The 13,999-nt window shown below is 48.5% G+C and overlaps 1 protein-coding gene across 1 annotated transcript in view; it reads right to left on the minus strand.

Annotated features, from left to right (window-relative positions):
- Positions 1 to 13,999, minus strand: part of LOC311307256 (rap1 GTPase-activating protein 1-like) — a gene marked incomplete at both ends in the record, with an annotated part of 65,774 nt that overhangs the window by 39,991 nt on the left and 11,784 nt on the right. The window contains one exon of the mRNA XM_084436053.1: positions 13,586 to 13,621. Within this exon, the coding sequence (XP_084292179.1) occupies positions 13,586 to 13,621 (36 nt within the window). The remainder of the gene's footprint in view (positions 1 to 13,585; positions 13,622 to 13,999) is intronic.

The raw sequence follows: 13,999 nt of genomic DNA on the forward strand, positions 1-13,999 counted from the left end.
GGCTTTTTGACGGATGAGCCTAACCAGATAAAAGTTGAGGGATGTACGCTCTGACGGAGAGACCTGTGGAGGATCCTGGTTAATATGCAGAGGCACGTCCTCCGCGCCTCTGATGTTCTGAGACTAATCAGTTACAGGCTGGCACCCAGAAGACTAGCGCCAGCCACTACTCCTATAGTGAGGGTTAGGCGAGGTCGGGCCTGTCTGAGGACCGCACGCCCATCAGGGCCCAGAGAAAAGGCTCCTGGTGATAAAGGAGGCTCGTGCAAAATCCGACAAGACCCACATTCATGAATACATGAATAAAACTCAGACAGGTTGAGATTATACTACAATCGATGCAGACGTTGATGGACTACTCCTGTTCACTTCCTCTTTCTCCTGCTCTCTCTCTCTCTCTTTTACTCCCCATCTCTCTGTTTCCCCCCCTCTCTCTCTCCCTCCCCATCTCTCTGTTTCCCCCCCTCCCTCCCTCCCGCCGCCTCTCTCTCTCCCTCGCTCCCTCACCCTCTCTCTCCCTTCTCTCCCTCCCTCCTCCCCCATCTCTTTCTCTCTCCCCCCTCCCTCTCTCTCCCTCGCTCTCTCTGTCTCTCTCCCCCCTCCCTCTATCTCTCTCTCCCTCTCTCTCTCCCCTCCCTCCATCTCTCTCTCTCTCTCTCCCCTCCCTCCCCTCACCTCTATCTCTCAGTCCCAGTTTTACCCTGGCAGCGTCAGCCGAGGCATTAGTCAGATTATCACAGCTCTCCTCACAGCTCGGGTGATGCCATGATCTGAAATCGTGTCAACAGCTGGCTCACCACCAACACACACGCATACACGCACACACGCACGCACGAGCACACACACACACACACACACACACACCCTTCATGTTGCGATATGTGTAATAAAAGCTAAAAATGCAGCAAAGTGTCAGTCTGTTTTTTCAATGCACCGGGGGAGGAAACATATGAACAGCCCTCTGTTTCCACCTCTCTCCTGTCATGTGTACAGCCAGGATGTGGTCACATGCGTGTGGATGGACAGATAGCGTGTAGTCACATGCGTGTGGAGGGACAGATAGCGTGTAATCACGGCCAGGGATGCTCAGGGGCTGCTGAGCATTCGATCTGGTCTGCTGGCAACTAGCTGGCCGGCTGCACTGGCCCTCTGGCTGGCCGCGCGTGATCATCCCACACCCCCACCCCCACACCCCCACCCCCCCACCCGCGTGTTTTAACATACTTGGCCAACAAATCTGATTCTGAATCTGTTTGTACTCTAATACATTTATTTATTTGACAGAATCATACTGTAACTCTAATACATTTTAACTGCCGAAAATGACAGTCTAAAAATATAACGATTCGGCGGTAACATTCGACCCCATCGCCGGCTCTGAGGGACGAACCGCCGCGCCCGTCTGCGCCGCCGGACCTCGTCGCCCGACCGCCATCGGCCACGGAGCGCGCCGCTGACAGATGAAGGCCGAGAGCTGCTCTGCCTGACAGCCTGAAGTACGGTAGTCAGCGCGGCGCGCGACCGGGGCGGGCGTCCAGAGACCACATGTCCCCCCCTCCCCTGGTCCCTTCTCCTGGGTCAGGCGGCGCCGATGGGCCCGGTGGGGCACGGGGAGGGGGGGGCAGCCAATGGGCGGTGGCGTGCGGTGGGACAGCCCAGATGGATGATGTATGAACGCAAGCATTACAGGTCACTGAGATGGAGAGAGAGAGAGGGAGGGAGAGAGAGGGAGGGAGGGAGGGAGAGAGAGAGGGAGGGAGAGAGGGAGGGAGAGAGAGAGGGAGAGAGAAGGAGAGAGAAAGGGAGGGAGAGAGAGAGAGAGGGAGAGAGAGGGAGGGAGAGAGAGAGGGAGAGAGAGGGAGAGAGAGAGGGAGGGAGAGAGAGCATGCAATCTGCATCTCTGTAGATTATCAGTAATTCCTTCCCCTGCTGACGCGCTCTCTAATAGGGTACTGTAGGCAGCGCGGGGGAGCTGGAGACGTCCGAGACCGGGCCCGGCCCGGCCGACAAGCGGTTCCCCATCAATCACTGCCTACCGATGTGCCCTCGAGCAAGGCACGTAAACCCAACACTAGTTCATTATTGTAAAATGCTTTAGATTAAAAAAAAATAAAAATAATAATCTGTCAAATGACTTAAATGTAAATCTAATACACAAAGAAAAACTGTTGCTTTGACACAGATGTTACTTATGTCCTATCACTTAAAGTCCAGGTTAACCCAGTTCAAATTTTTGTTATGAGCTTCACACACCACAGGAAAACATGTCATTAACCACCCAGCCAAATCTGAGTGATTAAAAATGTCGCTAAGTATATAAAATAAGGCTTCAAAATCGGTTAAAAATCAGCAGCATTCTCTGGTCTGAGACTGTGGGGGCGTGTCTGCTGAAGGCACCGAAGCCACACCCAATTGCGTGGGGAGGGGGTGTGGAGGGAAGAACCTGTCAAATAGTACCGTTCTCTGGTCTGCATATTGTCACACTGGCACGCCGTCTCTTTTGTGGTAGGAAGGCACAGCTTTGTGAAAACAGAGAGGAGTTGAAATTACACTTATCTAATGAGTCAAACGCACAGATGCTTCCTCCTAACAAACAACACAGGTAAAACTGTAGCTACTCTATACCAACGCGCCAGTGTTACTGCCCTTAGATGCAAAATACCAAAACAGGCAACGAGGAATGTATGAGTCTGTCCCTATTTTCTCCCTGCCACCTCCGGACCCATTCCTATCCCTCCCAGGCGATCCTGTCGTCCCTTGGGATCAATGGAAAAAGTCGTTTAAATGTTCAAATGTCCCTTTTAGTCACTGGCTTGAACAGCGCTGATAGCGCGAAGAAGCGTACTACCGGAGTTGATAATCGGGACAGACTCATCCACTCTCGTTGGCAATGTTATGTGTGAGAATAACGAGCACTCGGCTTCAACTTTCCCTCTCATATCCAACAGAACTGGAATGTTCAGCCAGTAGCCGCCGAGCACCGCTTCACTGGGAGAGGGTGCGTCTTTCTCCAGCTGCAGCTGGTCTACCTAACCATCCCCCTCGCTCCCACCTCCCAGTCTCCCGCTGGAGAAATATACTGTAACCATTACCGGTGAACCCATACGCACATCAGGTGCCACAAATATGGCAGGCAGTTTCTGTATAGTTAACGCTTATAGTCATAATATATCATCCGTAACGTTATTTGGTGGGTGGTCGCCTGGTCGGTGCTGCTAGCTATGTTAGCTAGACTAAGGTTATATACACACTCCCATCTGCAACAAGCTACATAGCTAATGTTAGCTATAATTCCTCCTAAGATTACATATAATTCATCATAGCTGACATTACCACATAAATGTCAAGACACATTTTGTAGATTAACGTAGCAGTGTATTTTCCTATTGCTTACATTACCTAGCTAACGGTATAACGTTAATTAGCTATAAGCACACAAGGCAGCGGTGTCGGCACCAAAGGTTGATGCGACAGGAGGAGAATGGAGGCCGGGGAGGGAGATGGTTGGCTCCGCCGAATTCACCAGGACCAGTCGTGAGTCCGTGAAACCCAAAAGCCTCATATTATAATTGCAGAAGCTTTCGGGAGTGAAATGTTTGCTGCAGAGGCGGGCGCTAGCGGTGACACCTCTGTAACACCATGGCTCTTCAAAAATGCTAACCATTTGCTTCTCATTTCAGCTTTACTCGGGAGTGAAAGAAGCAGACCTTATCATCCCATTCCTGCTGGCATCCAGGAAGGATGCATTTTCGTTTAGTTTTATGCATAGGCATTGCTAACTAAGAAAAACTAGCTAATTCTAGACTGTTGGTTAAAACTAGCTAATTCTAGACTAGATTGAGCAGGAGAACCGAAGATTCAAATACATTCTAGCTTTATATAGTGTTAGGGTGGGGATATGCTAAGAACACCGCTCTACGTCATCCGGTACCGTTTTAAACCCGCCCAGAAAATCCAGAAATCAAAACTGGTCAAAAACACAAAACTGGTCTAACTTCACAATTCAGTACTACACATGGTTCATCCCATTTTTACATGTTATCAGCAATGCATCACTAACACATAGAATGTGTTTTCAAGCAAATCTCTGATTTTGGTTAACTGGGACTTTAATGAATATTCATAAGTACTCATGTTTATTCCTAGTCCTGATTCCTCCATCTCTAATCTGGATCTGCTATGTCTGCGGTCGTGTCTGTCTTAATCCCCTATCTTTCATGATCGTTCACATGTCAAACGGGGGCTCTAGCGAGGGAGGGGTAGCCTTGTGACACCGTCCTGATTTCACGAGCTCACATTCTGTTTCTCTCGCAAATCAGTCTGGATACTCTCCATAGAGATCCGTTTGTGCCAGGTCAGAAAACGGATCTCGCCAATCGGCGTTGGTTCTGAGGAGTTTGAAATACAAACAGCCACGCTGGGTGGGATTAGGACAGCGAGGAGCAGTTGAAGAAGCGCGCGACAGACGGTGACAGACAGATGGTGCAGTGTGTCTGGCTCTGCTATCAGCTACCCAGGCATTTTGTTTATACAGGCATTAGCGATTGATTACTCATGTCTGACTTCCCTGTATAAAAATGTTACCTGCAAAAGAGGGACATGAAGGCAGACCTACGTCACTGTACTCCAGCTGTCTGTTTTATTGTGTTAGAAGTTAGAAGAACACAACAGATGGTTCATCCAATCACCTGCCATGTACGTTTGAAAGTGCCTGCACTTTTCCAAACAGTTTCCAACGGAGAGTTCCCAGATGGTTATGTGAAGCAAATCATCTGGCGCGTCAGGTTGAGGGAGATGTGATTTATTCTGCGTCACACACACACACACACACACACACACACACACACACGCCTCAGCTGTGTCTCCGTCAGCCCTGACATCCCCTGGGCTTGACCCATCGCCATGGTGACCCTGAGGAGCTCAGATGGTTGGAGGAGTCAGGCGCTGGCTTTCATCTGACCCAGAGAGGTCAGCCACCAGCATCACCCTGCTTGACCTTTGACCCTGCGTGAACAATCAGCTGGGGACAGGAGGAGGAGCAGATGTGCTGTGAATGACCTCGAGCTAGCCTTGTGACACCAGCCCGATCTGGCGAGCTCATATTCTGTGTCTCTAAGCACATCAGTCTGGCAAGGTTCAATAGAAATCTGTTTGTGCTAGATCATAAAACGAACTAGCCAATCAGCGTTCTAAGAGGAAATACTAGCAGCTATGTCGGGGCGTGCTTTATGTGTGATGACAGCGATAAGCGATATATGGTTTGTCGATCTGATAGGTTGAAGTTAGCCGTGATAGACGGTGATAGACAGATGTTTCATCCAATTACCTGACAAGTGTTTTTGAAAATGCCTGCCCTTTTCCTAACGGCTTCCAACGAAACCTTCCCAGATGGTTGTGTGGGGGGAAAAAAACATCTGGCGCATCAGGAAACATCATTCCTCTGGGTGGCTGCACTGCTCTGCGTTTCGTACTCCCCAAGGACAGTCATCAACATCATGTTTTTGGAAAATACTTTTTTACTCCCACATTTGAAATAATTCTTGTGAAAGACATTGCAACTACAAGCACTTCTCAGCATGTGGGTAATGATATTCTCTCTCTCTCTCTCTCTCTCTCTCTCTCTCTCTCTCCTCCATCCTTTCCTGGCTGCATATGCAGGATGCTGCATCATATAATCACACGAAATCACATTCTGTGGCCTAACCTATCAGTATCAGACAAGGTCAGGAACTAGGTCACCCGTTGGGCAGAAAGGATGAATTGCATATCTTTCTGGAAAACATATTATTTTCAACCTTGTCTGAGGCACATGCTTGTGAGCCCCCCCCCCCCCCCCCCCCCCCCCTCTCTCTCTCCTTCAACAAGAGAGCAACCTGCCGCCCGCAGACACAAGGCAAATATTGGACAGCACTCTGAAAACAGATTAGTCCGAGGGAGAAATTCTTAATGGCTTTCTGTTCCTCCAAAAGCCATTTGGGGAAAAGCCTTTGGCTCAACGTGCTATGAATAGGCTGTCTTGGTGTTCCCTTATCTACAGTTGACGACTCTGGGCAGAGGTTAGTAAACAAAGCTGTCTCAGAAATATGAATGTTGTTCTCTCACAAAGTGCAAATGAGGGTATTTGTTACAAAACATAGTTACAAAACATAGAAAGAAAATATAATACTGTATTAGGGTGTGTATCCTCCCTCCTTCTAAAGTGTCAGACCTATCCAAATACGTTTTTGAGCAAACTAAATATTTCATGTTAGAGAAAATCAAACAGCAGTGAAAATGGGACATTTTTATGCGCACCTTCAGTGCATGCACATAAAAGCTCCCTAGACAGCTTCCCGTATCTTTAGTATGCATTAAAAAGTGCCAGTGTGTGTGTGTTTTTGTGTTTGTGTGTGTTTTTGTGTGTATGTGTGTGTGTGAGTGAGTGTGTGTGTGTATAAGAGAGAGAGTGAGTAAGTGTGAGATATATGTGTGTGTGTGTGTGTGTGTGTGTGTGTGTGTGTGTGTGTGTGTGTGTGTGTGTGTGTGTGTGTGTGCAGGCACGTGTTATTGAATAAAGCATTCCCCGTCCACCAGCTCCTAGTCTCCAGCTGGGGTCTGACTCCCCAGCGCAGCTGTCCAGCTCCTCCGCTGGGAGAACGGCCCCCTGGGAAATCACAGGCAAGGCGAGGCCTGTTTATTTTTACAGCAAATTTCAGCAGGCAACTCAAAGTGCTTTACGTGAGACATTAAAAGCATCAAGACAAAATGCAACACATACAAGGTCATATAAAATGAAATGCCAAAAAAGGACATTTAAAACAAAATGCAGGAAAAATAAAATACAAGAATGAAGAGTCGAATAAAGAGGGATAAGGATGTGTGCTCGCTCTCTTCCTGCGGACCTGGGCCAGACCCGCGCGGTGCCTTGGGTTCGCGAGGGTGGGGTGATCTGTGGCGCCGGTATACTCCGGTACACCGCCACGGCAATCAAGGCCTTGATAGCCCTGCGCCCGTCTGTCAGTCAATCAGATAACAACAGCTACAGCGGAGATAAACCCGGACCCGCATAGCGCAGGAAAACGGATTACATCTCTAATCCCCCGGGGAAAGGCTCGAAGCTCCCGCTAAACAGGAAGCAGCTAGCGGAGGAGAGAGAGAGAGAGGATGTAAACAGCTGGCGTCGGCGTCTGTTCTCAGCCGGGCTTACCGCACCGTCCAACCTCAGGGCAGTGGGCGGCCCGTTCATAGACGGGGGGGGGGGGGGGGGGGGGGGGCACTTTTGTACTTGCGCAGTTGAGCTTTTCTGTCCGACGCGCGTCCACGAAAAAGTTCACCTTTATGTGAAATGTAGACGCATGTTCTCGGCTCTCCCCGCTTTGATTTAGCAATGAAAACCGGCTTGCATATTAAACTGTTTTTGTCAAATATATCCATTGGAGAAATTATTTTTTCATCCAGGCATCTTAGTTTTAACAGGTTAAATATAACTGAACATGTTTTGTTTGCTAGTAGATGGTATTCATTCCGTTCGCGATAACGTTATTGCAGCCAGGCTAAATTCCTCCAGGGAGCCAGTGACCGGCGAGTTGAAGAGCTTCACTCCCCGCCAGCAGGAGCTTTGGCCGCTGCTACCGCATCTCGGATAACCCGCTGAGTTCGTGGCTGCTATTTCACATTCGCCCTTGATCAAGCCCAATACCGATCCATGGTAATAATGAATCAATCGTTCAGATCGGCAGTGCTGCATGCATGTTACAACATCATTGTTAGCTTTATTAACACAACCATAGCCTACATTTATCTCTCTAACGTTAGGCTATCCATCTTACACCAGTCGGCCATTCGATAGCTAGAAGCGGTCAACGCCAACGTTGACTGAAAACACCCAAACTCAGTGTATCGTTTCATCTTTATGCCTACACATCAACTCCTTTCCATTGTATGTGAATAAATTCCTGTTATTCTAAAATATCCCATTTCTGTCTATTCCTGGAAAAGGCTAATACTTGCTGTCAAATGATCACTCCAGTTTATCACCGTATCCCACTACCATTTCAACTATGCACAAGAGGTTGTCTTGTGGTCATTTTCATAAAAAAATGATTAGCCTGATCAGTTTGTTGTATGTATTAAGCCCTTTTTGAGTGGTGTGCTTTGACTACTCTCCTTTTTTGTGGTCATTTTCATTAACACATTTGATTAAACATCCGCACTGGCCTATGAACGGCTAAAGATTTCCCAGGCAGAACTGGTTGATGCTGCTAGGGAAAGGGATGTCTGGGGCTCCCTGCTGGAACTGCTGCCTCCGCGACCCGACCCCGGATAAGCGGATGACGATGGATGGTATTAAAAGACTTTAGCCGGGACCCCGTTGATGTTAGAATTAATAGGCTACCTTTATTTGTGGTACTTGAACTTGTGTCTGCGTTTCTGGCTTGCCATCATGGATGTATTGTTCATAGGCTATGTTTATCGGATGAGATGCAGTTGTCCGGGCAGGTCAGCTAATGTGATTTACGAATGGAAATACATGCTTGGGAATATTTAGACATTTCAAACTTCCTCTGTTAAGGTGGTGCTGGGGACAGCGCAGACGGCCTGCATGGCAGTAAATTATCAAAAATTAGGCAAAATCTATCTATGAAAATAACCTCAGATTGAAACATATTTTGTGGTGAATAAGGCGATATAGGCTTAATGTGTATTTATACGGAGATAAGATTCGATTGATCAAGGGCGAATGTGAAATAGCAGCCACGAACTCAGCGGGTTATCCGAGATGCGGTAGCAGCGGCCAAAGCTCCTGCTGGCGGGGAGTGAAGCTCTTCAACTCGCCGGTCACTGGCTCCCTGGAGGAATTTAGCCTGGCTGCAATAACGTTATCGCGAACGGAATGAATACCATCTACTAGCAAACAAAACATGTTCAATTATATTTAACCTGTTAAAACTAAGATGCCTGGATGAAAAAATAATTTCTCCAGTGGATATATTTGACAAAAACAGGTTAATATGCAAGCCGGTTTTCATTGCTAAATCAAAGCGGGGAGAGCCGGGAACGTGCGTCTACATTTCACATAAAGGTGAACTTTTTCGTGGACGCGCGTCGGACAGAAAAGCTCAACTGCGCAAGTACAAAAGTCACCGGAAGGCCAGAAAAGCACAACTGCGCAAGTACAAAAGTCACCGGAAATAGTCAAATGACTACAAATTTGCCAAGATGGCGCGGTTCAATAGGGCTTCATTGTTGATAGCGGTCAGTGAATGGAGTGGCTGTATCCAGTTCTATTAATACATCCATGCCTACGACCGAACACCAGAAGTGAGAGGGAAGCGAACTTCCGAAGAGCAAACAAGTCGACCCGAAAAGAAGCATCGCTCAAGAAGAAAGTCAAATGTTGACAGTGTTCTGGTGCGCGTCTCCGCCTCCAGCGCCCTGCTTTCGTCCGTGCGCTCGGTTGGTAGAGCTTGATCCCGGGCTGCGCGCGACTGAAGTGCCACTCTGGGAGTGACGCGTCTGTGAGAGCCAGGGACCGCGCGTGTCACTTGGGCGCTATATTTAGTCAGAGTGCAGTATGAAGGAGACTCAGACAGACAGTTTTGGAAGATTGACAGTTTGAGCCCCCCCCCATAGTTTTACATTAATGTTTAAAGAAGTGGATCTACTGTGGGTCCATGGATAAAGAAGTGGGTCTACTGTGGGTCCATGGATAAGGACACTCCATACTCCTCCGTGTTCCCTCCACTACACCCCTGCTCGTGCTCCATGTGCTCATAGCGGCACGCACATGGTGACATAAAACGCAGAGGGGGGCGCTTTGAGTTTCAGTGTCCACAAACGGATGGGCGGGAAAAACCCCGGCTCTCGGAGCACACAGAGGAGCTTATCACACAGACGCCGGCGCAGCCGTGGGCGTCCAATCAGATGTTTGTTTGTGCGGGTCCTGAAAGAGGACTGTAGAAGACGGGACCAGTGTACCACCACTAGAGGGCAGGCAACCCCGGACCACGTCAGAGCACAGACCAGCCAGAGAGAGAGAGAAAGAGAAAGAGAGAGAGAGAGAGAGCTCCCTGGGGTGAACTGAGGCAAAGTTAGGGCACAGGGTCCATTGATGAGGAGTTAGACAGGAAGTTACACAATGACAGGCTGCCTCATTAATCCATCCGCTAGGACAGAGGACCACTGAGAAGTGTGTGTGTGTGTGTGCGTGCGTGCGTGCGTGCGTGCGTGCGTGCGTGCGTGCGTGCGTGCGTGCGTGCGTGCATACTGCATAGTCTCACATAGCCAGACCTATGAAGTAGTCTCACCAGCACTGAAGATAGGTCTGGTTGGACTCATTACCATTCGGCGATATGGGAGAAATAAACAGTATTTCTTTGAACCAATCACAATGGTCTTGTGTAAACTAATCACAATGGTCTTGTGTAAACCAATCACAATGGTCTTGTGTAAACCAATCACAATGGTCTTGTGTAAACCAATCACAATCACTATCTTGGAGGTTGTTGTTGTTTCATGTAGCAGAGGGGACTCTGAAAATGGTAACACACAGATAGCAGAAGAGGAGGAGTCTGGATTGAATCTGATTGGGTCGGGACAAGTCTCCAACACCTACATCTGGTGAGTCAAATAAAGTACGTACCTACCTAACACTGACCTACACACCTTCACCTACCTACCTACATACATTCACTCTCCCATCACCAGCAGGAGATTACAACCAATCACAAGGCTTAGAGGCGGGGCCAAACACTCTCGGGTCCACCTGCCTATTGTGCTTGTGTGTGTGTGTGTGCGCGCGCGCATGTGTGTGTGTGTGCACGTGTGTGTGTGACAGACGTGTCCCCACATGCTCCAGACACTTGCCTGACCACAAATCAATTCGAACTGTGGATTACGTTGACGTTGAGTTATTGATCCTAGAATAATCAGAGTTATTGATTCTAGAATAATCCAGGTTATTGGTTCTAGAATAATCTGAGGACTATTCTAGATCTTAACAGCACCAGAACTGACTAAAGGAGGAGAGATCTGGACACTCTCAGAGGAATTCTCTTCACATTGTATTCAGGTCACTTTACAGCCAGTTCTGACGGACGTCACTGCTGGCTGGGAGATATGAGGGATGCAGATTCCTATCCTGAGCACAGCACTCCTGATCTGAGATCTACAGTATCACTCCTGATCTGAGATCTACCGTATCACTCCTGATCTGAGATCTACAGTATCACTCCTGATCTGAGATCTACAGTATCACTCCTGATCTGATATCTACAGTATCACTCCTGATCTGAGATCTACAGTATCACTCCTGATCTGATATCTACAGTATCACTCCTGATCTGAGATCTACAGTATCACTCCTGATCTGATATCTACAGTATCACTCCTGATCTGAGATCTACAGTATCACTCCTGATCTGAGATCTACAGTATCATGTCTCAACTGTGTCAGTCCTGACATGCCGCTCATCTGTCTACAGTTCATGTTAATGAGACCATGCAGAACAGCATGTGAAGAGAGCATCATCAGTCTCTGCATCAGGCTCTCGCTAATTCTGATGTATTCAGGTAGGGGGCGGGGCCTACATCACCCGCAGGGAAGACATAAAGGGAGAGGGAGGGGGAGAGAGAGAGAGAGAGAGAGAGAGAGAGAGAGAGTGGTCACACCACCAGGAGAGACAGATCCGGCTAATTAACTAATGAGACCTAATCCTAGTTACTCCTGTCGGAGGTCAGCTCCCTGCAACAGAGGAGGGAAAACAACATGCATGAGCCAATTACACAAACAATAATTGGTCTAACACTAACTGGCCTAACACTAATTGGTCTACAGGTCGCTCCAAACCCGGACCTGGTTCATTCTTATTAGTGAGAGATGAACTGACTGAACTAAAACAGAGAGCTGTGACAGTCCAGGACCGCCTCCAGGCCGTGGTCAGGCCACATTGGTCACCGCTGCGCTAAGCTATACAGGAACTAGCAAGAAGTGAACTCACCAGAATTTCTTCGGCCTTCCGATACGGAAAGGCGAGCAAGGCATTGTGTTCCCTTGTGCTTTTGTGGTCTTTCAAAAAAAATGTTTCACCTCCAGTAGCTCCTTGTTGCCTTGACCTCCGACCTCCAGGGAGCTTCCTGTCCCAGTCCGTGACAGGAAGTACTACGTATAGCCACATCCCATCGATCTATTAGTCTAATTCCTCCATAAAGTACAGAAGCAAGAGAAAGACTTTAAAGTTAATTTTGACATCAAAAAAAGAGAAAGGCTCATTTCTAATTCACTCCACATTCATCTTAATACGTCTGAGCACTTTTATCCTAGTGGCGCATGCGTTTTATTATTTGTTCAAAGAAATGAACTGTACTGTACCATTCAAAATGCAAAGACATATCTTCATCACTCCTCCAGCAGCAATATTGTGTCAGAATTCTTCATTTGTTTTGAATGTAGTAGTTCTGCTCAGAGCGAAGCAGTGAGAATCAAAGCAAGGATACTGACAGTAGCGAACCACATTCTCAGTTTGGTGTCCTGAACACCCTCCAACCCTAGTAGACAACACACTGTTATGTCATACTACTTTCTCCTCCCTCTCTTCTCTTCTTTTTCCCCCTCTTTCCTCCTCTCTTCTCCCCTTTCCTCTCGTCTGTCCTCCTCTGTACTCCTCCTCACTCCTGTCCTCTTGTGCGCTGCGAGGCAGGCAGCCCTGACACAGATGCTGTACAGTAGTTATCCACCGGTCTCTGCTCTGCTCTGCACGCAGGCCCAGGTGCTGCTGGGTAATGCAGTCCTGTAGGTACGGTACGGCCCCGCGCTATGTCTCTGCACCAGGACAGACCCCCTCCCCCACTCTCTCTCTCTCTCTCCCTCTCTCTCTCTCTCTCTCTCTCTCTCCCTCTTTCTCTCTCTCTCCCTCTCTTTCTCTCTCTCTCTCCCTCTCTCTCTCTCCCTCTCTCCCTCTCTCTCTCTCTCTCTCTCTCTCTCTCTCTCTCTCTCTCTCTCTCTCTCCTGCGGTCAGACAGTCAGACGTCCAGGCCGGCCCTCAGCAGCGGGGCAGGGATGTCTCTGGTCCACTGGTCCCTTACTGGCTCTGCAGTACCACCGGGCTCCAGCCCGCTAGCTCCAAGCGCCACGCAGCGACACTCACACACACACACGCACGCACACTCACACACACACACACGCAAGCACGCACGCACTCGCTCTGCTCTGCCAACACTGCGGAGCCGGCTGTCGTTACTGTAGCAACAGGAGGAGAGGGAGGAGGTAGGAGGGGTGCAACTTCCCGCTCGTGTGCTCGTTCCTCTTCCTGCTCGCTATATTCCCCCCCCCCCCCCGTCCCCCCGTCCAGATCGTATCGCCTCGCGGCCGGTCTCAGTTACGAGAGAGACTCCAAGCCGTCTTACTTTGTGGATCATCCTAATTCTCATGTTTTAGTGCGAGTGCTGTATCATCTGAATAGATCAACTAGCCTAATGCTAAATGACATGGACTGGTCCATCAAAACTGCCTGACGTTTAAATCAGTAGCTACAGAAACTCTTTGTTCACCAGTTGCTTCACCCAAACCCGTCGCTCAGACAGGTGTCAGGCAGACAGGTGGACTCACCATATGCTTCTGGCTCTGGAGAAGGTCTTGTCTGCCCTGGAAAAGGTGGGAAAGACAGAAGACAGAAGTTAGCACACACACATAACAAGCTACAGTAGGCTATATCAACGTTCTGTTCACTTTTCAGTTACACTGTTAGATCTAGGAAGACATCGCTGTGTGAGTTTTCATTTTGATTCAGGTTCAGGTACAGTAGTAGGCTAGGCTACAGTCTGTTGGGCTGCACAAAATACTGTATTTACACCACCAGACAAAATAAGGGCACCAACACGCGGACAAATCAATGGTAGCCTACTGTAGGTAGGCCCACAATAGCTGACCAGTTCAATTCAATTTCAGTGGCAAAAACACTAAATGGACTGCACTTATATATTGTTTTTCTCCAAAGCGCTTTACAATGGCCTTTCATTCACC

This window comes from Borostomias antarcticus (genome assembly GCF_949987555.1).
Source record: "Borostomias antarcticus genome assembly, chromosome: 3".
NCBI lineage: Eukaryota > Metazoa > Chordata > Actinopteri > Stomiiformes > Stomiidae > Borostomias > Borostomias antarcticus.